Consider the following 27,765-nt stretch of genomic DNA (forward strand, 5'->3'; position numbering starts at 1 on the left):
TTCACCTCTGAATTTGTGTTTTGGAAGTGCAGCCCAATGAGACAGTGGAGCATGTGCTGGGGGTCCTGTCTCCCCTGGATGGGTTCTCACCTGTTGGCTCCCTGCCCCCACCCAACCACAGCTGCCACCTTCCTTCCCCAGTAGGGACCTGGGCGCAGGCACACGGAGGGTCCAGGTCTGGGTCTGGGTCAGGGTTGGGCACATGTGCTATCTGTAGCAAGTCATGGGGCAGAACCCTGCGTGCCCAAGGGGATCTGCCCCAGAGTATTTCCTTGTCTCAGGGATCTGGACATTAAATAACAACTTAAAAACCACCATGACAGGTTGAGAGACTGTGGAAGAAAGAAAAAAGCTTTGTTCTTGCTTTTTAAAAACAAATTTTTTTTTTTTGGCTGTGCCTTATAACATGCGGGATCTTAGTTCCATGACCAGGGATTGAACCCACACCCCCTGCACTGGGAGTGTGAAGTCTTAAGCACCGGACCACCAGGGAAATCTTGCTTTTTGAACAAAAGGCCCCACATTTTCATTTTGTACCAGGCCTTGCAAATTATGTAGCCGTCCCTGGTCCCAGGAGAAGGTACAGAGCCAGCCCCCCACCCATGGTGGTCTTTGGAGAAGGGCCCTCCTTATTTCCTCAGGCAGTTTCCTTAGTTCCTTAGGTAACGAGAACAGCTCTTTAACCCATGGAGACAGCATTCCCACTTGCATCCTCTCTGGCCTCTTCTGCCCAACCCTTCCCTAGCTCTCAAGGGAGGGATGATTGGGTGAGGTGAGGGTGAGGAAGACGCATAAAAGTGCCTGTAAACAACAGATGCCACAGGTGGTTTATTGAGGTTCAAACCCCAGCCCCTCCCACTGCACGACATGGGTTGGCCATAAAGTTATGGTCGCAGCGGATCTTTCCCACCAAGAAGGCTGGCCAGGTCCCAGGAAACCTTCCAGAGTGGTCTCTAGCTGTAGAGGGGGGACCCTGCTCCTGAAGAGGAAGGGGCTGTGATTGAGAGAGCAGATGCTGCTCCCTGATTAGCTGACAGTATGACCATCCCATTATGGAAGGCACTGCTCACCTACTCCTACGTTGCAGGGCCTGGGGTGTGTGTGGGGGTCTGCGCTGGCGTCATTGCTGGGGCCCTTGGAGGTACGGTAAGGGCTAAAAATGAGTCAGCAATGGGAGGTGGTGCACAGGCATCTCGGTCACCCAGAAATCACTCGAAGGGAGAGCAGGCGCTCTCGGCAGGGGTCAGGGGCATGTGCCGTGACCCCACCATACCACGGGCCTCAGAAGTTGTTATCGATGTTCCAGACGTCCCCGCTCAGCGCGTTGGCTGCCCCCTGCAGCGTCCAGGTGAGCAGGGCCAGCTGGCGCCGGAAGCGGCTCTCCTGGAAGCCCAGGCCCTGCGCCACCTGGGCCTCCTCCCCAAGGGCCCCAGGGCCACTCGAGCGCAGCAGCCGCACGTGGTCCACCAGGGCACCCAGCGTGTGGTCTCCGCGACCCAGGAAGATGTGGCGGAACGGTGAGTCGGCCGCCGACACGTACTGGGACAGGAAGTAGAACTCCACCTGCGCCGAGAAGGGGATGTGGTTGGAGCCCGAACACCAGTTCCAGACCAACCTTGGGCCCTCATGCGCGCTTAATAAATATTGTTGAGCAGCCTCTTTAAGTCCCACCTCCCTTCGGCCACCCAATCAGGAATGGTCGTTCTGTAACGTCATCAGTAGTCAGGTAGGATGCGTCCTCCCACTGTGTTTTGGGTTGGATCCCTTTCTTTCTACCCCTTGAGCTTCCAAGCCTGCATCTTTCTTCCTCACCCATTCACTTCCCTGCCCAAAGCCTCAAAGAACCGTCTATCGTCCTGCTGTTCCTCACCTCCCCATACCCCAGTCATTCCTGCCCACCTGTGTGAATGCCCACGACCCAGAGTCAAACGACAAGGGGACAGGCCAGCCCTGATGAAGTGCCTGACTCTGGGTCCTCACCCTGTTGACTCAGATGCTGTTGGTTTTTCCTGAGATGGCCGTGCTCCCAGCCCAGTTCTCCCACCTCTCTGCCAGCCTCTCCGGTTCCTTCTGTTCCCACCTGTGGGCAGGCCCAGGGTTCGACCTCTACTTTCTCCTCTTCTCATTACCTACAATCCAATGGTTTTCAACCCTGGCTGCACATTAGAATCACTTGAGGAAGATTTTACAATTACCATTGCGTGGGTGCCACCCCAGCAGAATCAGAATCTCTAGGGGTGGTCTCACACACTCATGTCTTCTTAAGTCCTCCACCTTTCACTCAGAGAGCTCATCCACGCCCCTGGCTTCAACTGGGACCTCATGGGGACAATTGCCAAGTCTACTCCACAAATCATCGCCTGGAATCCTATCCCCAGTCTGCTGGACCTCCCCACTGGGGTAGGGGGTACCCAGCCACAGCCTCACACACACGTAGACACCAACTTCTTCCAAAACCTGACCTTCGCACCCACCTTCCCTCATGAGCACCATGGCGTACCCCAGGTGCCAGGCTCTCAACCTCAAAGGTGAATAAGAGTTGGGTGGACACAGGGTCAGACTCTGGTTTCCAGTTTCTCTTTGGGATCAGACTGCCTGGTCCTTAATTTCAGCTTCACCGCTTACTGTGTGATTTTGAATAAGTCACTTAGCCTCTCTGAGCCTCAGTTAGTGTGTACAATAATAGCAAACTCACAGGCTTTGGAGGAGTCCTACGGGAGGAAGTGAAGTAAAGCCTTAGCACGTGCTAGCCCTCCATAAATGGTAGCTGCTATTATTATTCTCCTCCTCTTCCCTCAACACCCAGTCCGTCCATTTTTCCTTCCAAATGTCGCACACCAGTTCAATCCCCTCACCCACCCACAGCTCAGCTATCACTAACTTCGTTCCCTTTTCAAGCCATTTACACTCTGGCCAAGTATTTCCTAAAATTCCACTTTGCCCACATCACTGGCCTGCTCGAAAACCTTCCAACTTTCCTTGATGCCCAGACCCTCAAAACCCAGCCAGACATCCTTTTTTTTTTTTTTTTTTTTTTTTTTTTTGCCTTGCCATGTGGCATGCGGGGATCTTAGTTCCCTGACCAGGGATCGAACCCATACCCCCTGCAGTGGAAGCGAGGAGTCTTAACCACTGGACCACCAGGGAAGTCCCAGAACCCAAACTTCTTATACTGGCATTCAAGTCTCCCATAGTTGATCCCTAACCCACTCCCCTCCGCTCCTCCACAGGGCTTCTGTTCTGGCTCTGCTGGTCTACACACTACTCCCAAGGAAAGCCAGGCCTACTGCACTGCCATGCCCTTATTCTTGGTGTCTCCATCCTGAAACATCCTCTTTTTGCACCAACCCAAGTTCTGTCTGTTCCTCAAGACCCACATTATAGTCTAAAGCAGGGGTCAGCAAACATTTTTTGGAAAAAGCCAGATCGTAACTATTGTAGGCTTTGCAGGCCACACTGTTTCTGTTGCAACTACTCAACTTTGCTGCTGTAGCACACAGGCAGCCACACACAATAGAAAAATCAACGAGCATGGCTGTGTTAAAATAAAACTTCATTTACAAAAACAGGTGGCAAGCCAAATTTGGCCTGCTGGCTAGTTTACCAACCCCTGGGTTAGAACCACAAAGTTCCCTGGGTCTGGCCCAGCCCTGTTTGAGGTTCTGAAGCCCTGCATCTTTTACTCTCCAGCCCTGAGTCTGAATCGTGTCCCTTACACACAGAGGCCCTTTACCCCTTGGTGGGCACATTGCAACTTGAGGGATAGGGTGAGGGGGTGTCTTTTTTTGTCTCTAGAGTCTGGCACAGCAGGGGTTAAAGCAAGATCTGTGAATGAGCATGAATCGCCCATTCCAGGAGAAAGGAGCCAGGACCAAAGAGCAAGATGGGTGGGCTTGCGAACAGAAAGACGGTATGAGTGATGCCAAGGGAAGCAGGCAGGGACACAACAGGAAAAAGGAGGGGGGAGAAAGAACAAGACCTTCCCAAACCGCGCATGTGTACACTGCGGGGTCCCGGTTCACCCCACACTCACTGAGGATGGCCCTGCTTATCATTTTGCCCTATAGACTTTTCCCCTCGCCTACAGTCCCTACCCACCCATTTCCAGAGATCAAAGGGCCGCAGGGTTGAGTTCTTGGGGTAAGGAAATGGAAGGAAGAGGATAGGTTGGAACTGGAGCTGGGGTGCAGGCTGCAGGAGGGAATAATAATCTTGTATAACTTTCACATGACACTTCCTCCAGGCAGCCCTTCTGGGTTCCATCCATCTCACCAGAAGTAAGAGAGCTCTCTACGCTCTGAATTGTTTACACCATTTGCATCTCCCAAGCCATAATCCTGCGCCTCTTAGACCATGGACCACCGTTGACATGCTTCTTCTCTCCAGAAGGGAGAGGAGGCGGTGGGGAACCTGAGGGGGCGCGGTTGTCCCAGTTCTGCCATTCGGTGGCCGGGCGACTGTGGCTAACGGGCTGACCCTCCCTGTCTCATCACTTTGCGGGCCCGCCTCTGTGGTCGCTCCAGCTTGGCGGGTCTGTGAGCAAAGCACTGTGAGTCCAGGACTGGGAACGCCCCGAGGACAGGTACAAATGAAAGCGGAACGAGGGTAGGACAGCGCACTGGCGCAGGGCCGAAAGGAGGGGCCCCACGCCGCCGGAACAGGGCGGGGCGGCGCCGCCGGCCGCGGCCGGGCTGGGCGGGGCCTCACCCGCATAATGCGCACGTTGTACATGCGCGTCAGTCTCTCGTCGCTCTCTTCCGAGCTGTAGATCTCCTTCCGCAGCTTCTCGGCCGCCCGGATGTAGTCCCCCCGCGCCGAGTACACCCACTGGAGGGTCAGCCCGCGGGCCTGAGGGCGAAGGCGCGGGCTGGAGCCAGCGGCAGGGGCCATGACCCTGGCCTAGGGTGGAGGTCCAGGTGCTGGGGGACGGAGCTGGGACCCCGGGCCTGGCAGGAGTGGGGAGGTATAGGGGGACAGAATGCTGGGGGCAGAATGAAGGGAGAGAGAAGACCTGTGCTGTTGGGCGGGTGCTAGCTGGGTCCTAGGGGCTTAGTGACTGGGGCAGGAGTAAAGGGGCCAGGTTGCCAGAGGGGCCCTAGACCAAGGGGAGAGGGGCCAGATCCCCTGGCCCGGGCAGCACTTTAATGGGATATAGCACCCCCCACCGCCAGAAGCCGGGAGCAGGGTTGGCGTCTTGGACCTTGAGGTCCCCAGAGAACTCATTGAGGCTGCCGATGTGCCTGAGGACCACATCCCCATAGCGGCCGAAGTCGAGGGGCAGGAGGTGATCGTGGCTGAGCCGGATGAGGAGCTGCCCGGCGAGCTGGGCCACAGCCTGGGCCACGGCAGGCAGGCGGCCCCGCAGTACCCTGTGCAGGTTCTCATAGGTGTCGTCCTTCGTGTGCAGGAACGGGTACATCGGGCCATCCTGCCGGGACAGGGCGGAGGCTGGCGCGCGGGCACAGTGCGAACAGGCCCAGGGGCTGCTGTTCTGGGGCAGGGCCTGGAAGTCTCACCTCCATGAAGGAGAACTCAACGGCAGGGACCCCCGCAAAGGCCGTGAAGGAATAGGCACTGCTGTCCATGGGCAGCGGCCGGATCCTGGGGATGGGCAGGTTGGAGCGCTGTGTGGGTTCAGGGTCCCCCCACATATCCCCCCCCAGCTCTCTTCCCTCCCTTCCCTGCCCAACTTACACCTCAGCTTCCCAGCTGTGATTGTTGAACACCACCTGCTCGAAGAGGGTCTGCCCACTGCGGTTAGGAGAGTCCACCTGGGGGCAGGGTGGGGGGCACCAGTCAGGCTCTGGCGGCCACCAGCTTCCCTTCATCCCCCACGCCTGGCCAGGCTCTTACCTGCTTTAGGATGTTCTCGATGAGGCTGATCAGAAGGGGGCTGGTCTTGGCGTGGAACTTGTCATCCCCTGCGGAGAGGGATGCCGGGCTCAAGGCTTGGCCCAGAGGGCAGGGTGCACCAGAGGGGGCCCAGGTGGTGGCACTGCCCCTGCTCACCCAGCACTGCGTTGTCCAGGCTCACATAGACTACGGCTTTGAGGTGCAGCACGCTGAGGTAGCCCTGTGGGTGCGGGGTGTGGAGTATGAAATCCCCCTGCCTCTCCCCACTGCCTGACTACCTGCCCAGGACCCCAGGTTACCTCCAGCCACTCCATGGAGCCCACACTCCCAAAGTCACCACCATCCCAGCTGATGAAGAGAAGACTTCTGCGGGGCCGGAAGCCTGGGGGTGGGGGGAAGGAGGGAGGATGGGCTTGGCTGGGGGCCAGGCAAAGACCCACCTCTTTGTCTTCCTCTGTCCTGGTCCCCTGGGATCTCTCCTTCCCTCCCATCAAGCCACCATCCCAGCCCATCTCACCTGGGTCTGCCCTGACTCAGCTGTGTCAGTGACGGGGATTGCTTACATAGGGAATCTCCTGCTTAATCTTCACTCAGACATGGACTATTAGTACTTTCATGTTTAAATGAGGAAATGGGGCTTCCCTGGTGGCGCAGTGGTTGAGAGTCTGCCTGCCGATGCAGGGGACATGGGTTCGTGCCCCGGTCCGGGAAGATCCCACATGCCGCGGAGCGGCTGGGCCTGTGAGCCATGGCCGCTGAGCCTGCGCGTCCAGAGCCTGTGCTCCGCAACGGGAGAGGCCACAACAGTGAGAGGCCCGCGTACCGCAAAAAAAAAAAAAAAATGAGGAAATGGAGGTGAAGTGACTTGCCCAGGGCCACACAGCCAGGACACGGAGGAGCCAGGTTTGGACCCCAGGTCTCAGTGGCCACCCTCCAGCCTGTGCTTGTAACTGCCTCTCTGCCCTGTCCTAGCTCAGACCACAGCCCCAGCTGCCCGGCCCAGGCCCAGACCCTGACCTTACCATTGCTCACCATGGAGGAAAAGGTCCGCACCAGCTCCAGCAGTATGGCGGTCCCCACGGCGGACCTGGCTGCTCCTGGGCCCCATGCATCCCTCTGGGCCCCAATGACAACATAGTGATCTGGGGGAGGGGATGTTGGGGCCCACCTCTTACATGGGCAGAACCCAGAGGCTTCTCCCTTGACCCTGGGAGGGTCCATTTCTGTAGGACCCTCACATCTCTGCAGCCCCAGCCCTGCAATCCCTGCTGCCCCTAGAGTTCCTCTCCTCCCCTTGGCCCTTCCTGGGTGGGCTGCTCCTCCATCACATTGCCTGGGGTCATTCTGGGCTCCATTACCTGCCTGATCGGGGTGCCCCTCTGTTCACAAAGTCCTGACAGGTTTAAAATCTCTCTCTAACCCTTCCCACTCCCACTCCCACCACCAGCATCCTCATCTGAGCCTCATCACAGGCCTCCCTGTGCCTCTTCCTTCAGTGCTTCTAGGTACCACACTCTTTGGCTCAAGAACCCAATTTGATTCCCCACTGTTATCCACAACAAGTTATGCTTGAAAGGCTCATCTATCTAGTCTGACCTCCCTTTCATGCTGTAACATCACCCAACTTATGCTTGCTCACCTCTGGTGCTAGGGAACTCATTACTGTGAAGAACTGCCCATTCTGTCTCGGGACAGCTTCAACCGTGAGGTCTCCTCACTGCCACCCACCTCAGTTCCAGCCCATCTCCAACTTGCCAGCCTCTCTCCCTGCTAACCCCAGCTCCCCCGCTGCAGGGTGTGGGTGATGCTGGATAAGCAAGCACACCTGGCTCTGAGCGGCCCTCGATGCAGCCAAAGATGTTGCTGATGGGGGTGGAGGCCCTGTGGTTGTTGACCCCTAGGTGCAGGCCTGGCCCAGGGCCCAGGCGATAAGGGGAGACTGGGAGGTGCCCCTGCCATTCCTGGGGGGCCACAGGGCCTTCAAGCTTCCTGGGGAGGGGTAGAGCAGAAAGGGTTAGAAGTGGCAGAGAGTCCCAGGCTATAGAAGAGCCCAAAGCCCCCACTTCACTCTTTCTCTCCCTCACACCCTCTGGCTCCAGCTCTCTGCATCTGTACTCTGCCTGAGGGGCCAGTGCAGCCAGGGCTGCCTTGGACAGTTGTGCAGGTTGTGTCCTGCTCAAGAGTGCCCAGCAGAGGTGGGTGTGATATCCAGCTGGAGCTCCACTCACCAAATGGCAAGAGGCCGTGCCCACCCAGAAGAGCCACCTTGCTCTGGTTCACCCAAAGGCACCTTACGGGCTAGCTGCAGCCTACCTCTCCCTGCCTCCTCCCCTCCTGGTCCCCACATGGCCCCCACCTCAGTAGGAGGGAGGCAGTGTCCGCGCTGATGGGCTGGGCTGGGATGCTGGGGAGGCCCGAGGACTGGACCGGAGGGAACTGGGTTTGATTGAAGGAAGGGAAGCCAGGTGTGTAGGGATCGCCCGTTCCCAGGTGCACCTGTGGGGAGAGGGTTGCCCACACTGAAACTGTGAGCCGGGCTCCCCAGAATAGGGCGCCAGCCTCATCCTAGGCAGGCTGTGCAGCCCTGGGACCACAGGAAGGCACTACTGGCTCCCCGAGACTCACATGTCCATACACAGCCCGGTGGCTGGACAGGCTAAGCTCGTGTGGGCCCTGGGAGAAGTCTGCCGGGTCCGGGTATATGAGCACTCCTTGGGCCCCAAAGTCCTGGGCACTGGCCACCTGGGGAAGGGAGGTGGCTAAAGGACCCCTTCTCCCAGAGAAAACGGATTTATAAAGGCTGAAGGAGCAAGTGAAAGTGGAATGGCACGGCCTCTGATCAGCTGTGGATCCACAGAGAGGCTGTGGGCACCCCCTGGACCTCGCCTTCTGCCCTCCCGCAGTGCCTCGGCAGCCCCCAGACCTCACTGTCCCCCACATCCCCTCCTGTTTCTGTTCCCCACCCCAACCTCCTGATTTTGTTCCCTGCCAACGGTTTCTTACGACCCATTTGGTTCTTCCTTTTCTCTCTGTGACCGCCTCCTAGACGCTTCCTATTTGCCGCCATCCGATCCCCGGACTTCCCAGCCGGCACCCTCCCCGCTCCGCCCCAACCCGCATCCAGGGTCCCTCACCTTCTGGGCAAAGTTGATCACCCCCAAGCGCACCAGCAGGAGGCGCCCCTTCGGCTCCACGCCCCGGGCCCGCAGGTCCTGCAGGTCCTCCGGCCGCCCGTAGTGGGCGTACACCAGCTCTCCCTGGGGAGGAGGATGGGGAGGGCAGTGAGGCGCGCCGCTGCTCCGCCGCCAGGGAAAGTGCACGCTGCCCCATCCTGGGGACCGGGCAGGAGGCGCTCACCGTGGCGTTGCCCGTGGCGCTGTAGGGGCAGTAAACGTCCGGGTCCTCCAGTGGCAGCTGCTCCCCATGCTTCCCGGCGGCATCCACCCAGTGCAGGGCGTTGGGGTGAGCCCTGAGGAGCGGGGGTGGTGAGCGACCCACCCACAGGCCGCCCACCCCTCCTCGCCCCCCAACCCCACCCCATGCACTCACGGGTCCGGGAACTGCAGCCCCACGTAGTGCGTGTCCATCCACACGTGGTCCAGCTTCTGGCTCAAGAGCACCGCGCGGAGGTCCTGAACCAGGGCTGCCATCCCGGCCGAGCCGGCTACCCTTTCCCGAAGGCTGGTTTGCCTGCGCAGGGAGAGGGGGGATTGGGGCGCGGGAGGAGAGAGGGGCAGGGACTTCTGGGGACCTGGAGGAGAGGGCAGGAGCAGGGGAAGGATGCCAGAGGTGTGGGGTGGCCCCAGCCCCGGGCAGTGAGGGGCTCTTAAGGCTCTCCTGCCATCACTACCAGGGTTGCGCTGGAGGGTCTCCAGGGCCTCCTTCTGCTTAAACCTCAGCTTCTGATAGCCAGGGGTTCTGTCCACCACCCCTTAGGCTTTTCACAGGTCAGGCCAAACTCACCAGTCTACCTACTGTCCCCTCCACACATACACAAACTAGCCTGTGCTTTGCCCCAGGCATGAAAACACTTTTCTTCCAAAGGGCTATCTGGGCAGAGGTGAGGGGCCCTGCATCTCTCTCATCCTCCAGCTGGGCCTAATGGAGACACCTTGCACCAAGGTTGCCGGTGGAATCTGGGGTCACTTGTCTGGTTGGAGACCTCACCCTGTCTTCTTTCATAGTCACCACCTAACTAGCCAGCCTGCTGTCACTGGAACGCTCCCTGATCTTCCATTTGCCTGTGCCAGCACGGCCCCTGCATGGCCTCTCTCTCAACCAGCTCCACCTGTGCTCTTTCCATGGCAAACAAACTTCCCTTCTCAGCATCAGCACCGAATACCCCTTCTACCTTTTGCCTTGGCAGAAACCTGGCTGTCCCTTGGGAGGCCAGGTCTCCTTCGGGACATGTGAAAAAAAGCAGCTCAGGCTCTCATACCACCCAGGCCCAGAGAGGAGGTGTGCTTCTGGCTCCACTGTTCACGTTTCTGACCACGAAACTCTCTTCCGTCAAAGTCCCTGCCATCCAGCAGTCCCACCCTCTGTCCTTCCTCGCTGCTGTTATCTTTTAGCCAATTGGTCACTTAGCCACTTTCAGTGAAGACTTTGGCATCTGGCCAGCCACTTCCCTGGCCACATCCTGGATCTTGTCCCCAGAACTCCATCTCTGGAATACTGATCCAATTTACTGAACACCTACTAAGCGCTAGGCATGGTGGTAGGTGCTGGAGACTGCAAGATAAATAGGACACAGTTTATCATATAAATCTTAAAAGTTCCAGAATCTCACTCCCTGACCGGAGCTTTTCAGGTTGGAACTCACTCCCTTAGTCTCACTATACCTGTTCTGCAACTCCTTGGAGCACTCCACACTGTCCAATTTCTCCATGTCTATCAGCTCCTCCCTGGTTTCCCTTCCTTCCCCAACCAACCTAGAGTCATACATCACCTCATTGCCCACTCCCTCTCACTGCTCCCGTCTTGCCTCCCTGCCCTTTGATGGCATCCACAGTGCCACCCCCCACCCCCGTAGATCTGTCAAACCATCTACTTGCTCAGGCTGTACCCAGACTACTAAGTGTTGCTCAACAGAAAAAAAAACAACAAAAACCACCATACATGTAGGGACTTCCCTGGTGGCGCGGTGATTGGGAATCCACCTGCCAATGCAGGGGACACGGGTTCAAGCCCTGGTCCAGGAGGATTCCACATGCTGCAGAGCAACTGAGCCCATGTGCCACAGCTACTGAGCCCACACGCCACAACTACTGAAGCCCATGTGCCTAAAGCCCGTGCTCCACAACAAGAGAAGCCACTGCAATGAGAAGCCCGCACACCACAACGAAGAGTAGCCTCCGCTCTCTGCAACTAGAGAAAGCCCACGCACAGCAATGAAGACCCGATGCAGCCAAAAATAAATTAATTAATTTAAAAACCAAACCAAAACAAAAAAACATGCACGTTGTTGATGCCACAGATTCAAGCAAAATGGATCCAGCAGTGTATCAACAAATAATAATACACTTCGATCAAGTTTATGTTGATCTCATGAAGACAAGGAAATCTATTAATACAAATGACTACATAAACTTTAAAGAAGAAAAATCGTGATCATATCAATACATTCTGGAAAAATATTTGAAAAAAATTGATTCTTGTTCCTCCTTTCCTGATCATTAAAAAAAAAGAAAAAGTCTCAGTAAGTTAGGAATAGGAGGAAACTTCCTTAATTTGCTTTTAAAAACCTAACTGGGGGAATTCCCTGGCGGTCACTGCCGAGGGCCCGGGTTCCAAAAAAAAAAAAGCGACAATGACAAAGTATTAGAAAAACATTCCTATGAAAGTTAGGAACTAGGCAAGGATATTTACTATCTCATTACCTAAATTCATGTCCTCTCCAATGCAATAATAAATGAAAAAGATATAAAAGATATATGCATTGGAAAAGAAACTATGCGTCTCTCACTAAATATAGATTATATAATTTTCTACTTAGGAAACCCAGGAAAACCCACTGAAGAAATGATTCCTGACCTCTTCTCTGGACCTACCCGAGCAGCTCCATCCCAGTAGGAAAAGGTGACCTCAGCAGGACAAAAGAAATGCTAGCCTGCTCACACTGGGCTGGCAGACCCCACAGATTGGGGGATGGTCTTTGCCCACACATACATTTGCTTCTTTTTCTGATTCCCTAAGTCCCCCCTTCTCAGAGCCCCCCAGAGCTCCCCACTGCCACAGGTCAAAATCCAAGCGCCTCAACGTGGCATTCAAGACTTTTCTGGGTCTGTCCCACTTCATATGTGGATGCTGGAGCCCTCTGTGCTCATTCAGGCAGCTCCCTCAGCTTCCAAATGTGTCATCTGCTGCCCTCCCTCCCCTCAGCTCCAAACGCCTTCTATCCTTCCCAGGACCACTGAACGGGGAGGCCAGGGCGGCAGGTGGAAGGACTCAGGGTCCCGGGTGAAGAGGAAGGGAGGCTGAGTCTGAGCAGATGATGGTTTTTGAGGGCCTGGAATGGGACTGGCTGATCCTCACCTGATGGTATCTTCCAGACGCCCCTCCCCCAGGTGCCGCAGAAACATGGCCTGGAGGTCGCTCCAGTACAATGTGCCCTGGTGGGAGTCCGGGCTCAGCTCATGGTTCATGTCCTCGCTGACCACCATCACGTCATCCCCACATGCCTGGCAGGACCCCCGGAAGACCACGTAGCCCAGGAGGAAGGCTGGTGGGTGGCAAGATGGAGAGTCTCCTTGTGCCCCTCTCTGGACCCCAGATATCTCCCCCAGCCCAGCCCCTCCACTGGGGGTGGGGATGACTCTCACCCCCAGTGAAGATCAGTAGGGCTGTCAGGACCAGGTAGGGGGTGGCTCTTCGTCCCGCTGCTGCCCAGAGTCTGGGGTTTTGCCGAGCTGGTCGAGAGCCCAGGGGCTCGGGGCCCCTCAGCTCCATGGGGAAGAAGTGGGCCGGTGGCTCGGTCCCCTCCTCCCTGTCTTCCTCTTCCTCCTCCAGGGGCCCCTGCTGGGTGCCCTCCACACGCTTGTAGATGGTCTGAGAGGGTCCTGGGGACAACCTTTGCTGTAGGGGCGTGGTGGACATGAAATCGGGGAAAGAGGCCTGGAGGATGGGGAGGAATCTGGCGATAACAGGGTCAGTGACTTCGGGGTGCCATGGGCACAAGGCAGGGGAGAGGGCCCCAAGAAGCAGGCTGGGGGGGGAGAGTAGGAGGTAGGGAAGGGGAGGGGCCGCCTTGGGGTTTGGGAGGGGACTGAGGACCTGGAGAGAAGGCCTGAGGGTCCCCCAGCCCCACGCTATCTTACCGCTCTCTGGAGTAGACCCGAAAGCCGCTCCATGCTCGTGCCCCTCCTGAGCCCTGCAGTCTGTCCCCCACCCCCAGTGATAAACCGTTTGTGGGAGCCGCAAGAGGCCCCTTATCAGCCCTGGCAGGCAGCCTGAGCCCAGGCCCTTCTCTGCCTCCCCCGTCCCAGGGTGGGGGCACAGTCCGGGCTTCAGTTCAGCCTTCCAGACACGGCCCCCAGCCCAGGCTAGAGGATGAGGGGCTGTGCCCTCCCCTGCCAATCCCTCCGCAGTCCCACTCCTGCCCTCTTCTTGCAAAACAATCAATTTTTTGGCCTTGGGGCAGACTTTGGCCTCTAGTTCCCGTCAAGGCTGGGGGAGGAGGGCTGATGGCTGGGGAAGGCGGAGATATGGATGCCCCTTCCACCCTCCTGCTTCCTCCCTTCCCAATGTCCTCGGGGACCCCTTCCTAAGCTCCCCACCATGAACACCTCTGCCCCTTCCTCATCTGGCTTGCGGGCTCCCCAATATCCAAGCCCTGTAACACATTAGCTGCCCTCCCAGTGGGATCCTTAGCGGAAGGGGCCACAGTGGTGTGACCTGGGGTTTGGCCTGGCCATGTGGGTGCCTGTCCCATTGGAATCAGGCTGCAAGGGGGGTCCAGGCTCCTGCTGGCTGGTGGGGAGGGAGGTGCATGGGTGGGAGCATATGGTCAGGCAGGGCCGGTGAGTGCTCCAGGATAGGGATCCTGCCTGGAGTCAGGGATCTGTGGGTCAAGGCCCACCAGGCATCAGTGGAAAGAATCCTGGCCAAGGCACAGGCAGAGCTGGGTAACGTTGGACAAGTGATGGTCTTCCCTGGGCACCTGTGCCTCTTTGGTTACCAGAGGACTTGGCCCACACGGGTTTCTATCTCTCTGGGGTCTGGGGACCTCAGAACACAGGCACAAACTACTAAGTTTCACCTACAGTTTCAGGCAGGGGGCAAGGAGCTCTGGAATGGAAGGGCTCAAGGGCCCGGTGTCGGGGTCTTCCTGGGAGACCTCAGTTCCTACCCAAGTTGGGAGAGAAATTCTGAGCTGCTGGGGAGTACCGGTGCCACATTCCCTGCCCCACTCTTGTCACCGCCTAGCGCCCCGGAAAAGACAGCGCAGTCCCGTCTCACCTGAGCTGTGGGTCCAGGGGTGCTCTTAAGTGCGGCCTCTCGGGAGCCCCGAGGCCCCGCCCACCCGAGATCCCACCTCCGGCCCCGCCCAAGCCCCGCCCCTGGGCCGGCTCCTCGGCTCCGCCCCGCCCCTACCGCCGCATCCTCTCTCCGGCTCCCACTTCCCGCCGCAACTCAGCTCCTCGCTGGGCGCCTAATTGAGCGACTCTCCCGGGTTCTCGCTGCGTGATCCTCCCTGGATTGCGGCCCCTTTGAAACCTGAGGCATCCGTGGCTCCTACGGCTCTGCCCCCGCCCGCAGACCTTGCCCTGGCGTCCACCGTGCGATTCCGAATGGGTATAGGTGTGGTCCTCCCTTCTCCTCTCTCCAGACCCCTGCCCCCACTGCCCACCCCCAAAGAGGCCAACTTTTTTTTTTTCTTAAAACATTTTTACTCCTTTCAACCCAGAAACATCACAATCTAAGAGGACGAGTGGGGAAGGGAAGAAAAGCGGGCGCTGGGAGCGTTGGGGGCTTCGGTCTGCGCTGGCGGAGCAGAGGTGGGGGAAACCATCTCCTTGCTTTCGCGTTCCCTCCCCCACCGCTGCAGGCGGGCCTGTGGACGGGGAGCGGGCGCCCTCAGGGGCACTTCCGCTCCACACACTGCTTCCCGCCCTCCTCATACTCCTGCTTGGAGATCCACATTTGCTGGAAAGTGCCCTGGGTCGGGGGGGCGACATCGGCGGTCGGGGAGGCTCTGGAGAGAGGGAGAAGCGCCTCCCCACACGCCTCCCGCGCAGGCTCGACCCCTCGGAACCTCCTCCTTTCAAGCCCACAGCCCTCCCGCAGCCACCAACTTGCCCCATCTTCCTGTCCCCTCCTTCGTATTCAGAGGGCGAATACCTGCTTCATATCGTTCAATCCACGATTCATTCATTCAACAAGTATTTATTGAGCACCAGTCTGCCCGGGGCCGAGGGCTGTTCTCGAGCTGGGAGGTGGAGCTTACAGCCCCAGGCCAGCCAACCGGCGCCCCAACACTCCACATCCATTCTCCACCAGATACCCTATCACTCCGTCAGGCCTTCCAAACACGCCAAGTCGCCCTTCATCCCAAGAAAAATCTTTCCTCCTCCCTCCCCACCATTCCGACACCACCTAACATCAGGATATTAGGATGTCGTCACTTTGGCGCCCCACCTCCACCCTCCCGCTGAAACAAGCGCCTTGAGGGTCTCCAGCCCTGGCATTTCAGACTGCACCCTCTCTGTGGTTGTCCTGCCTCTGCCTGAAAGTTAGTGTGTGTGTCCCTGCTTCTGTCCCTTGGCGTGTCCAGGAAGAACACACCTTCCTGGACCAGGTCATTCCCCTCCCTTCTGCTCACGTGCCAAGGCCCCACCCTTCCCACCATCTCTGGTTTCCAGTGCAGATCTCTGCGCTGAGTTCCAGACCCAAATACAGTAAGGCCCCTACATACCAACGAGTTTCCTTCTGAGAGCATGTTCTTAAGTCCAATTTGTTTCTAAGTCTAACAAAGTTAGCCTAGGTACCCGACTAACACAATCGGCTATATAGTACCGTACTTTAATAGGTTTATAATACTTTTCCCACAAGTATATTATGTCTGCTGAAATAAATATAGATACTAGGGATCCAAAGAAATCATGAAGACCACACATAATACTGAACGCAGTTTTAACAAAGGTGGTCACAGTGCAGTAACTGGATTAAAAAGATGATATCTGATTTTTATCTATCATTCCAATATCTATAATATCTAATGTATATTCCTATTCAAAATTCTTCAGAGTGAAATTATTTTATGGGCTTGAAATATAATTTTTAAAGAAATATTTTATGCTAAGGTTGCATATTCTGAGAAGTTCTGCACTAGTGCCAATGAAATGAACACTTCTATTTTTTACAAGTACTGTACTACTGTACTCTATACAGTACTGTACAGTAAAGTACACAAAAGCAAATCACTTGTGGAGGATGCACGCATGTGACAATGTACGCCAGACACGTGAACTAACTATGTGACTGGACATGCGAACATTCGCATCTTTGAAAGTTCGAAACCCGAAGGTTCGTAAGTAGGGGACTTACTGTACTCAGCTGTCTTTGGACACCTCCTCCTCAGTGTCCCCTGGGACCTCACCCTCAACATGTCCACAACTGTGTTCACTATCTTCGCCCACACCTGCCCCAAACCTGCTTCTCTGGTCATTCTCACCTTCTACAGTTGCCCTGTCCAAATCCAGTGGCCATTCGCTACATGGAACATTTGAAATGGAGCTATTGAGCACGTGAAGTGTGGCTAGTGTGAAATGAGATATGCTCCACATGTCGAATATATACCAGATACTGAAGACTAAACCCAGGGAAAAGAATGTAAAACATCTTAACTTTTATATTGATGACATATTGAAATGATAATACTTTGGATATATTGGATTAAATACAATATATTCTTAAAACTTAATTTCACGTGTTTCTTTGGACTCTTTTTAATTATGGCTACTAAAACATTTTAAATGACCTATGTGGCTCACATTACGTTCCTCTTGGACAGCACTGCCAGGATCTAGCATCCTGGGCCTCGTCCTTGAGCCGGTTCCCTCTTACCTCGCGTATCCAAACAGTGTCCACATTCTGTCAGTCAGACCTCTGATAAGCTTTCAATTCCACCCCGATATCTGCTCCGCCGTCAAACGCAGGTCACAGTGGAGACCACAGCAGCCCTCTCCAATCCACTCTCTGCTCTGCAGCCCAGGTGAGTTCACTCAACTCAGATCTCACAGCATCTGCCCACTGCCTTTGGCCTTGCCTAGCTCCCCCCAGGAGCCAAGCACCCTCTCTCCCACTTCGCCTCATAAGTTCTTGCTCACTCTTTCATCTCAGCTTGAGTGCCCCTTAGAGGCCCTTCATGACCCCTGAACAAAATCAAGTCTTCCTTTGAAGGAACACCCCACACTTTGTGATGACCTCCTGTTTAATCGTCTTGGCTTCCAGACTGTTCCCACGCACAGAGGCGGGGACTAGGTCGGGCTGTCTGTCCACTTCAGGTGCACAGGAGGCCCTCAACAACTGTGTGACTGACACACTCTCAGCCCTGAGCTAACTTCAGGGGTTCAGTCTCCTGTCACTCTGACCATTGTTTCTGTCTCCTTGGGGGCACACACTCTAGTGGATATCCTCCTTGTCCTGTCATGGCCCTGCTGTCCCACTCTGTGTGGCTGACACCTGCACCCCCAGATGCAGTTTGCATCTTCACCTCTCGCTCAGCGTCTTGCCTCTACCGCAGCAGCTGGTCCAGACTGAACTCCCCACCTACCGCCCCAGAACCAACCTGCCAGCCTCCTTCTGTTTGCCCCTTGCTCACCACCCCATCCCCACTGCTACCCATTCCATGACTCCAGGACAATAGGAAGAACCTCCTGGCAAGGTCCCCTCACATCCGGCTCATACCCTGATCCCCAAAGACTCATGTCTGACATAACCTTCCCAAACGTGCCTGTGGCCATCACATCACCTTGCCCCAAACCTTCAGGGTCTCACCCTGGCACACAGGGCCACCACAATCTCATCCCAGCCAACCTCTCCGGCTTCCTGTCCTCCGCTCCCTGATTTGTGTCCTGATGTGGGATCCACCTTTCTGGGAGCAGTGACTGCCCTTTCATAAATGTTTGTTGAATGAATGAATGAGGAGGCAGGCAAGGCGATGGGGGCTGTCTGGATCTGCCCTTCCCCACATTCAGCGCTAGGCCAGGCCCCTCCCCTCTCACCAGTGAGGCCAGGATGGAGCCCCCGATCCAGGGGCTGAACTTGCGCTCCATGGTGCTGTTGCTGGCGATGAGCTTCAGTCTCATGCTCTGGGGAGAAAGAGGGGCTGGGGAAAGCAGACACCTGGCTTCTGGGAAGGGACAGGGCTGGGGTAGGGAAGACTGGGAAGCCACAGCAGGAAGGGGCCACTCTGGTGGCCAGAACGTTTGCTTGATGTGTGGGAAGGAGGAAGGACTTGGTCCTGAAGGGCTGAGCCAGGACTGGAGTCCAGGGCCCTGGCCAGGGGTGGGTTCCTACCGGTGGAGTCTTCTGGGAAAGCTCTCGATTGAGCCTGTCAGTGAAGCCTTGGAGCAGCGTGTTCCCACCAGTGACAATGACACTGCCGTACAGGCCCTGAGAGCAGGGAGGAGGAGTGAGCAGTCACGGGACAGCCCCCCCCCCCCCCCAGCTTCTCCTGGGCCCCTCTGCCAAGACTCAGGCTTGGGCCTCACCGGGCGAATGTCAATGTCGCACATGCCGATGCTGGTGGTCACCACGTGGCCCACACCTAGCATGGTGTTCCCCGAAAGGCCCTGCAGAGAAAGGTGACTGGGCTTCGGGCCCTCTGTCCCCTCTCCCAGACCTCTGTGATCCTTCCCAGCTTCTCCCACACCCCGGGATCCAGGGCCCTCCACCCAGCCCCACCTTGACATTGGAGGGATCAAACAGGCCCTCAGGGATGCGGAGTCGCTCCGCACCATAGTCTGTGTTGTAGCCATTGGGCATCTCGTAGTGCACTGTGGGCATCTGCGCAGCCACCCTGCCCAGGAAGGAGCAAGACTCTGCTTGGGGGTGCTCCCAAAAGACCAGCGGTCCCCCCTGAGCCCCAGGCCTGCCCCCTTTCCACCCCCCACCCCCCAGCCATGAGCTGCACTTACTGCTCGTCATAGGGGGAGTCCGAGACCTGCAGCACGGAGGCCTGGAAGTCCTGGATCACCTCCTGAGAACCCAGGGAGGTGGTGAGGGCTGGGTTCCCATCTCAGGGCCCACCCCACTCCACCTGCTGGGCCTCTGTCCCTCCCTGCGGCTCATGGCAGAGGACTAGGAGGTGGGGGGCGCGGGGGTTTGGGGGGATTTCTCCAGCGCCTCACATTGCACATGTAGTTATGCCAGGACTTGGAAACCTGGGGTAACTTCTCCTTCTTCTTCCAGTTTGGGGGGGCGCCCTCCCGTACGGGCTCCTGTGGGGACACAGCCTGTGAGCACCCTACCCCATCCCACACTGGCCCAGCCTACCCTGACCACACCTGCCAGCTCTGCAGCTAATGGGCACTGGGTTCTCTGCTCTGTTGCCCAGAAAAGGTGTTTCTCCGCCTTCGCTGTTAGAGGAGAGAGAATGGGGAGAGCCCATCCCCACAGATGCCATGTGTGCAGCGGGAACAGCTGATCTGAAAGGCTTTGGTCAGAGAACACTGCGGGCCTGGGGAATCCAGTAGGCGGCCAGACCTTAAGGAAACAGCCTTTTACGGATCCATGTTCCACGTGGGGATCCCTTGCACGCAATGTCTCATTTAACACTCGCGACAGCCCTACATGCTGTTATTCCATTTTACAGGGGAGGAAACTGAGGCTTGGGAGCTTCAGTCTCATGCTCTAGGTCACACAGCTCTTCTGTGGCAGAAGCAGACCTTGAACCTGGGTCTACTAAACACCAGTACCCACCACACTGGCTCTCACATACACATCCTGCTAGCAGTTGGCTGTGGGACCTCGGCCATATCCCTCAGCCTGTCCAGATCTCTGATGCCTCAATTGCAAATTGAGGGCTGAGGGTCCTTCTGGGGCCTGGCTGCTCCCCACCCTGATATCTGATGGGTCAGTGCCCAGGACATCCCAGAGGCCCCACCTTGGCTGCGATCATGTAAGGCGGGATGATATCAATTGCCATTTCCTGGAAGAGCTCTCGGCACTGCATGGAGATGAAGTCCCCTGCCAGGGGTGACTTGACAATGCCTGGAAAGGAGGGGGTGTCAGGACCTGCTCCCTCAAGGCACCCCCGACCCCTGCCGAGGCCCCACCTTGCTGCAGGACGTAGCCATCATGCACTGGAATGGCCGTGGTGTGGGTGGCCCCACTGTCCAGCACCAGACCTGTGGAGCGTCCATTTGCAAAGCTGGTGTGGGATGGGTAGGTCAAAGAGACAGCAGCAAGAGGGGGCTGGGACCCGAGTCTGGCCTAGTCACTCTCTTCTTTCCTGGATCCAGCCCATTCCCAGTCTGCAAATCTCTCCTTCTAGTTTGTGACCCATCTGCTAGAGAAAGGCAGCTGAGACCCTTGTCACTTTTTTCTTGTCCGAATCACACTCTCTTCCTCTATTCCTTCCTTTTGAGCTCCCAGCCTCTCTTTAGGTTTAGTTCTATGTCCCATGGACTCTCTGAAATTAGGGGCTATATCGCCCCACCGCCTAGCATAGGGTTCAATGCAAGGCAGATCCTTAAATAAAATAAATGCTGATTGGTTGCTTGGGAAGGGAACAAACACCTCAGTGTCATATACCCTTCCCTCCTCCCTCCAGCCCCAGCCCCTGCTGTCTACTTGTCCCTACTCTCAATGCCCAGCCTGATCCAAGGAATGGGAAAGGACCGCTGAGCTGGCCACCCCAAGGTCCAAGGCACTTAGCCCCCAAGGGCCCTCTGCACTAATGGGGCTCAGGGGGCTGTCTGCCCATCCAGGATATTACCCTCCATAGAATCAGGCCCAGCCTCCAGCTCAGAATGCCACACACCCCACCCTGACCCTCCACTCCGGCAGAGTAGCTTAACCCAGTGGATACGCAGTAAGCACAGCTGTCTTGCACAAGAAGAAGGCAGGAATGTTGTACTGCTCGAACATCAGCTCCGTCAGCTTCTCCCGCTTGGCCCGTGTGTTCCACTGAGGAGAAAGTGCAAGAGGGGAAGATTCAGGAAGGGAAAGGCACCGATCCACGTACATACCCGCCACCCCAACACGTATCTTGCGCTGAGGACAGAGGTCAGGTCCCCTGACCCTCAGAGATCTTTAGAATGTGAGAACTATAAAGAGCTTTAAAGATCACAATTCAAACTCAACTGAAGAAAACAAAACTCAGAGAGGGAAACTGGCCCAGATCACACAGAAAGCTCTTGGTAGAGCTGCTTCTAGAGTCACAGTCTCTTGACTCGTAGCCCGGTACTCTTGATTGTGCAATACGCACTTCAGCACCCCCACCCCCAGCCGCCAGTACATCCCTCTTCCTCACTCTAATCATCTCAGAGGCAAGAAAGCTGAGGAAGAAGATTTCTGGGTAAAAATGTTGGATTGAATACAAACATCTACTTTTATTCCCTCCCAAGGTCCCAGCAAAACTATAATAGAGCGGGAATTAATTTAAAAAACAACAACAAAAAAAACCCAAACTCACAAAAGCCAACAGGCACATAAAAAGATGCTCAGGGCTTCCCTGGTGGCAAAGTGGTTGAGAGTCTGCCTGCTGATGCAGGGGACACGGGTTCGTGCCCCGGTCCGGGAAGATTCCACATGCTGCGGAGCGGCTGGGCCTGTGAGCCATGGCCACTGAGCCTGTGCATCTGGAGCCTGTGCTCCACAACGGGAGAGGCCACAACAGTGAGAGGCCTGCGTACCGCAAAAAAAAAAAAAAAAGATACTCAATATTTTTGGCCATTAGGGAAATGCAAATCAAAAGGACAATGAGATTCCACTTCACACCCACTAGGGTGGTGATAATAATTTAAAAACAAGACAAAACGAAAAAACAGAGAATAACAAGTGTTGGAAAGGATGTGGAGACATCAGAACCCTTGTCCATTGCTGTTGCGGAGGTTACATGGCTCAGCTGTAGAAAATGATTGGCAGTTCCTCAAAAAATTAACATAGAATTATCACATGCCCCAGCAATTTCACTCCTAGTTATACACCCAATGGAATTGCAAACAGGTGCTCAAACAAATCCTTGTACACAGCTGCCCACAGCAGCTCTATTCACAACAGCCAAGGTGGAAATAACTCAAATGTCCATCAGCAGATGAACGGTAAAACAAATTGTGGTATATCCGTACAATGGAATATCACTCAGTCAGCTACAACATAAATGAACCTCGAAAACATTAATATAGACATAAAACGTCACATACTGTATGATTCCATTTATATGAATGATCCAGAATAGATATAGCCATAGAGACAGAAAACCAACTGATGGTTGCCAAGGGCTGGGGGCAGGGGGAGTGGAGAGAAACTGCTAAATGAAAATGGGTTTTCTTTGGGGGTGATGAAAATGTGTTTTTTTTTGTTTTGTTTTTTTTTTTCAGTACGGGGGCCTCTCACTGTTGTGGTCTCTCCCGTTGCGGAGCACAGGCTCCGAACGCGCAGGCTCAGCGGCCATGGCTCACGTGCCCAGCCGCTCCACGGCATGTGGGATCTTCTCGGACCGGGGCACGAACCCGTGTCCCCTGCATCGGCAGGCGGACTCTCAACCACTGCGCCACCAGGGAAGCCGATGAAAATGTTTTGAAACTAGATAGAGGTGATGGTTGCAGAACATTGTGAATGTATTAAATGCCACTGAATTTTTAACTTAAAAAAGGTTAATTTTATGTCATGCGAATTTTACCTGAGAGAGAGACAGAGAGGCATAAACCCTTAAAGCTTCAGAAGAACAAGAAATGAGAAAACAGCAACAAATTTTTGAAGGTTGGAAATCAGTTAGGTGAGCAGTAACTGACTTAACAGATTCAAGAATGCTGACTCCTAAACTGGTAGTGGAAAAAGCCAACAACAGCCTGTGCTAAATGGCAGAATCCTCACAGGGATTGGGAATTGGTAGTTTCAGGTAGCTCTGGAAGTGGAAGGAAAGGGGAAATAAAATAAGATTGTTTAAAACTATTCAAGTAACAGATCCCTAAACTCTCATCCTAATTCCATGGCACTAGGCTATTGCCCACTCCAACCTCAGCAGAAGAGTGGAAATTTATTCTCTGGAGAGAGTAAAACTGAAGGTCTCTGAACTGGTGGGACACTTGTCACTGTTGGGAGTGAGGACACTATACTTAAAAGAGGGGAATTAAGTGATGCCATGCATATTGAATGCTGATAACATCAGCCCTATTTGCTCACTTGGCTTCCAGAAAGGGGTTGGGCAGTCCCGTCTTCAGGTTGGAAGTCTTCCCTGTGAGTTACATCAAAGATCTAAAGATGCAACATCCCAGTCAGACCATCCTATAACAAAGACTGCAGTCAGCAAGTCCCCCTGCCCAATCAGCTTTTTAGTCCCCCATTCCTAAACATATGTGGACAACCAAGGATTTGTGGAAATTTGAGAAAAACCTAGGAAATGAGATAAAGACTCCCAAGAAAGGGCAGGGAAAAAAGCAACTTGGAAGAACAATAAGTATACAAGGAGATGAAAACTTCCAAAGACAAAACTAATAATATCCCTATGAGATAACAAATAATATTGCACCCATGAAATAAAAATAGGATGCTCTAAAGAGTAACATTCATGGAATAATAAAGACCTCCCGGAAAATAAAAATACAGGAGCAGGAATGAATTAAAAACTCAATAGGGGCTTCCCTGGTGGCGCAGTGGTTGAGAGTCCGCCTGCCGATGCAGGGGACGCGGGTTTGTGCCCCGGTCCGGGAAGATCCCACATGCCGTGGAGCGGCTAGGCGCATGAGCCATGGCCTCTGAGCCTGTGCGTCCAGAGCCTGTGCTCCACAACAGGAGAGGCCACAACAGTGAGAGGCCCGTGTACAGCAAAAACACACACAAAAAAAACCCAAAAAACCCCAAAAAACTCAATAGAAGAGGTGAAAAACAAAGTGAGGGAATATCTTGGAAATAAGAGGAAAAAGATAAAGAGATGGAAAACATAACAGAAAAGACGAGAACATTAGGAGACCAGTTCAGGAGGTACAAAATCCAAATAATAGGATTTCTCAAAAGAGAGAATAGAGAAAATTGAAAGAAATAAATCATCAAATAAGTAATTAAATTTTTTTCACTGAGTTGAAAGGCATAGGTTTCCAAAATAAAGTGACACACTGGGTGTCCAGAGCCATGGACAAAAATAAACCCATATAATATTGTGAAATTGTAAAACACTGAGGACAAAGTGAAAATTTTATAAACTCTAAGAAAGAAAAATAAGTTACACCAAAGGATCAGGAAATAAATGTTTTTGGCCTTCTGATGGTAACAGTAGATGCTAGAAGACATTGGAGAAGTGCCTTCAAGGTTCCAAAGAAAAATGATTTCCAACCTGGAGTGTTATACCTAGCTAAACTATCAATCCAAGGTTAGACATGCAAGGTGTCAAAAATGTTACTTCTTATGACCTTTCTAAGGCAGTTAGTGGAAAATGTGCCCCATAAAAACAAGGAAGAAAATAAAGGAAAGGAGTCATGTGATACAGGAAACAGGACTTCTAATACAGGAGAGGGGCAAAGTGTTTCCTTAAGATGATGGTGAAGGGAGATGTCAGGATGATAGCTACATCTTCTGTGTAGAAGGTAACTAGTCCAAAGTAGAGCAGGTCAGTGGGCTCCTGAGGAGATTTCTTGAAGATGAAATTGATAGAACACCTTAAAGAATTAATGTCTTGAGAAAAGATATAGATAACTGATGAATAATTTAGGGCCACATTATTAAGTAGACAGAAAAACTAAGGAAAACAGAACCAAGACAATTTTCAGTGCTAGAGAAAACAAAAAGTTGCACAGGAAAGGAAAATAAACCACAGTTCATTGCCTGGTTCAGGCCTGATTAGCATACATAATAATAAGAGTGTAAATACTGAATATTGATCTTAAAAAAACCCAAAACCCTAAACTACAACTGTACTTTAGGTAAGAAATAAGAAATGTGTGTGGTGTGGGCTGGGGAGGAAAGAGAGCCAAATGCTCATTTTCTATAGTGGGAAATCCACAGATAATGTTTAAAGCTAAAAAATTCACAATCAGCAATTTAAGTGTGATATTTAGAGATATAAAAGGTAATGGCGGGACTTCCTGGTGGTCCAGTGGTAAAGAATCTGCCTTACAATGCAGGGCACATGGGTTTGATCCCTGGTCTTGGAACTAAGATCCCACATGCTGCAGGGCAAACAAGACCACACGCCTCAACTAGAGAGCCCATGCGCCCTGGAGCCTGCATGCCACAACGAGAGAGAGAAAATACGCACACCACAACTAGAGAGAACCTGTGGGCCACAGCGAAGAGCCCGTGACGCAATGAAAGATCCAGCATGCCGCAACTAAGATCCAACGCAGCCAAATAAATAAATAAATAAATAAACAGGGGCTTCCCTGATGGCGCAGTGGTTAAGACTCCATCTGCCAATGCAGGGGACATAGGTTCGAGCCCTGGTCCGGGAAGATCCCACATGCCGTGGAGCAACTAAATCCGTGTGCCGCAACTACTGAGCCTGCACTCTAGAGCCCGTGAGCCACAACTACTGAGCCCACGCACCTAGAGCCTACGCTCCGCAACAAGAGAAGCCACCGCAAGAAGCCTGCGCACTGCAACAGAGAGTAGCCCTCACTCACTGCAACTAGAAAGCCTGCATGCAGCAACAAAGACCCAACGCAGCCAAAAATAAATAAATTCATTAAGAAATAATAATAAATAAATATTTTTTAAAAAGGTAATAGCAAAAAAAAAAAGCTAAAAGAGAGAAGAGCAATTGCCTCTGGAAAAGGGGCAATAGAAGGAGGAGGCTATGAATGGCATTTTTTTTCTTAACATACTTTATAAAACAAATTGATTCTTTACATGTATATATAATATTGACAAAGAATGTAAGTTAAAAGGTCATAAAAGGACTTGGGGTGGTGGGGCAGTGTATAAGTTTGACTGGGGGAAGGGCAAGTGGATAGAGCTGGAGGAGAGAGGAAGGCATGGAGACTAAACCAGGGAGGAAGGAAAGTGGTTGAAGATGATGGAGTTGGAAGGAAAGTTTGAAAAGCGAAGTGGAGTGAGTGATGGCTTGAGGAGAGAGGTGAATGGTGGGCCCCAGGGCTTGACTAGCAGCTGGATGAGGCACTTACCGGGGCCTCGGACATGAGCACTGGGTGTAGATTTGGCTCAGACTTGACGTGTTTGCTGTAGGTGTGATCCAGGATCGCACGGAAGCACTCCCAGTCCTCGACTGGGGCCAGGAGACCAGTGGAGAGATGAGGGTGGGCAGGCAGGAGTCCAGGGACAGGAAGGAAAGGAAGGAGGGAAGGAAAATCCAGGGGAGGGGAAATAAGACAAGCTCCAGCAGAAGTCCCCCCTTCCCAGGAATCTGGTGGCCCCTGGTTAGGAACCAGGCAGCTGTGGGAAGAAGTAAGGGCATCCCTGGGACTTGGGTCGCTGCAAGGAAGACTCTGTGGATGTGGGGTGCTGTGCCCCAGGTTGTTGGGTGTGGGCTCTGAGTCTGTCAGGAGGCAGTGGGTGGGGGCCCCGTACTCATGCCATTCTTGAGGGGTGACATGACCTCCGCTCCATCCCGAGGCACGTGGAGGGCATTGGTGTCGATGTGAAAGATCTTCCCTTTCTTCTCCTTCTCCCCCTCCAACTCCAGCCCGCCCCCCTCCTCCGCGGCCAGCAGCCCCACTGTGGTGGGAAAGTCAGCCTGGAGGGGGGCATGGGCGGAGAGAAATCAATCTCTTGCCCGGTTCCAGGCCCATGGCAGGGCCCTCAGCCCACCCCTGGGTTTACTCCCTCATTCCCACTCAGCAAAGCTTCTCTCTGGGCTCCGAGAGCCCTGGATCACTGGGAAGCCTGGAGGGAAGCCCTAGGTTTTGGGGAGGGGGCTGGAAGGCTCACCTTGGGGCAGTCCTCCCCAGCGTACCCAGCGCGGACTGAGAAGGAGCCAATGTCAAAGACCAGCGCCCCCACCTCATCTGTGCGGGGAGACAGACTTGTGAGGGGATCTCTCCCAAACTCTCTCCTCTTGGATTGTTCCGAAAGGAGGCCAGGGCAGAGCCACCTTCAACGCCGGACGGTGCGGGTGGGAGCTCGGCCAACAGTTTAGGGTCCTGGGAGTGGGGGTCAAGACCCCAAAGTCCCTTTCTGCTCAGTGGCCGTTTTCAGGCCACTCTCCTTGCTGGGCTGGGGGCCGGGCGGTGGTGGGTTGAATGGTAGAGAGGTTGGGCCCGGTGCGCGCGAACGTCCGGGGGCGGGGGTCGAAGGTGGGAGTGGCGCAGGACACAAACCAGGGGCTAGACCTGCTCGAGCGCCGAGGTGCCAGGCCCCAGGGTGCCCAGAGCTTGGGTCTCGCGGGTTCGGGGCGCTGGGATTCGGGCGAGGCCGCGCCAGGCTGGAGAGCCCGAAGCCCGAGGCTCGCTCACCTCCGCCGTAGACGCCCCCGCTCATAGTGCCCTCTCAGCGCTGCTCGCGGCCCGTGGGCAGCGGCGGGATCAGCACCGAGGCTGCCGGACAGCTCCCGGGACCCCGGGTGGGGCGGGGCGCGGGGCGGCCAATCGGGAGGCCAGGTTCCCCGCCCCCAACGGCGCCGCCGATAGGCTGAGAAGCCAGACAATAACCCGGCAGGGGGCCGCTGCTTTAAAGGGGCAGACACCTCAACCTTAGGCGCCGGGGAGGAGGTTAGCAAGGACCTCGAGGCCGGCCCTAAGGGATAGGCTGGCAGAGAGCAGGAGTACGCAAGAGATGGAGACCTTGTCCATTCGG

General features: G+C 54.6%; 2 protein-coding genes across 7 annotated transcripts; both read right to left on the minus strand.

The window, feature by feature from the left end:
* Positions 1–810: 810 nt before the first annotated feature.
* On the minus strand, positions 811–13,704 carry TFR2 (transferrin receptor 2). 6 transcript variants are annotated; one of them, XM_027125988.1, is made up of 18 exons: positions 13,170–13,704; positions 12,675–12,911; positions 12,388–12,574; positions 9,403–9,543; positions 9,211–9,322; positions 8,988–9,110; positions 8,479–8,595; positions 8,210–8,349; positions 7,679–7,842; positions 6,876–6,995; positions 6,153–6,235; positions 6,010–6,073; positions 5,854–5,921; positions 5,695–5,771; positions 5,517–5,601; positions 5,201–5,428; positions 4,708–4,848; positions 811–1,563 (listed from the first exon to the last, which is right to left on the minus strand). In XM_027125988.1, the coding sequence occupies exons 2-18, from the start codon at positions 12,799–12,801 to the stop codon at positions 1,282–1,284; spliced, it is 2,259 nt and encodes a 752-aa protein (XP_026981789.1). In that variant the 5' UTR covers positions 12,802–12,911; positions 13,170–13,704; the 3' UTR covers positions 811–1,281. The 6 variants fall into 6 exon arrangements, with proteins under 6 accessions (XP_026981789.1, XP_026981786.1, XP_026981785.1 ...); XM_027125985.1 differs by having other exon boundaries at positions 6,886–6,969; positions 12,675–12,927; XM_027125984.1 differs by having other exon boundaries at positions 12,675–12,927.
* A 1,013-nt stretch (positions 13,705–14,717) lies between these two features.
* ACTL6B (actin like 6B) lies at positions 14,718–27,450 on the minus strand. Its single transcript, XM_027125504.1, has 14 exons — positions 27,356–27,450; positions 26,902–27,064; positions 26,542–26,707; positions 26,139–26,239; positions 20,888–20,985; positions 20,133–20,227; positions 19,961–20,067; positions 19,206–19,295; positions 18,993–19,054; positions 18,760–18,874; positions 18,567–18,647; positions 18,373–18,468; positions 18,078–18,164; positions 14,718–15,009 (listed from the first exon to the last, which is right to left on the minus strand). Exons 1-14 carry the CDS (start codon positions 27,448–27,450, stop codon positions 14,929–14,931), a joined length of 1,437 nt encoding a protein of 478 aa, XP_026981305.1. The 3' UTR covers positions 14,718–14,928.
* Between the last annotated feature and the right edge of the window lie 315 nt (positions 27,451–27,765).

This window comes from Aethalodelphis obliquidens, unplaced genomic scaffold, assembly GCF_003676395.1.
Source record: "Aethalodelphis obliquidens isolate GAN/ISIS:26980383/991018 unplaced genomic scaffold, ASM367639v1 scaffold30, whole genome shotgun sequence".
NCBI lineage: Eukaryota > Metazoa > Chordata > Mammalia > Artiodactyla > Delphinidae > Aethalodelphis > Aethalodelphis obliquidens.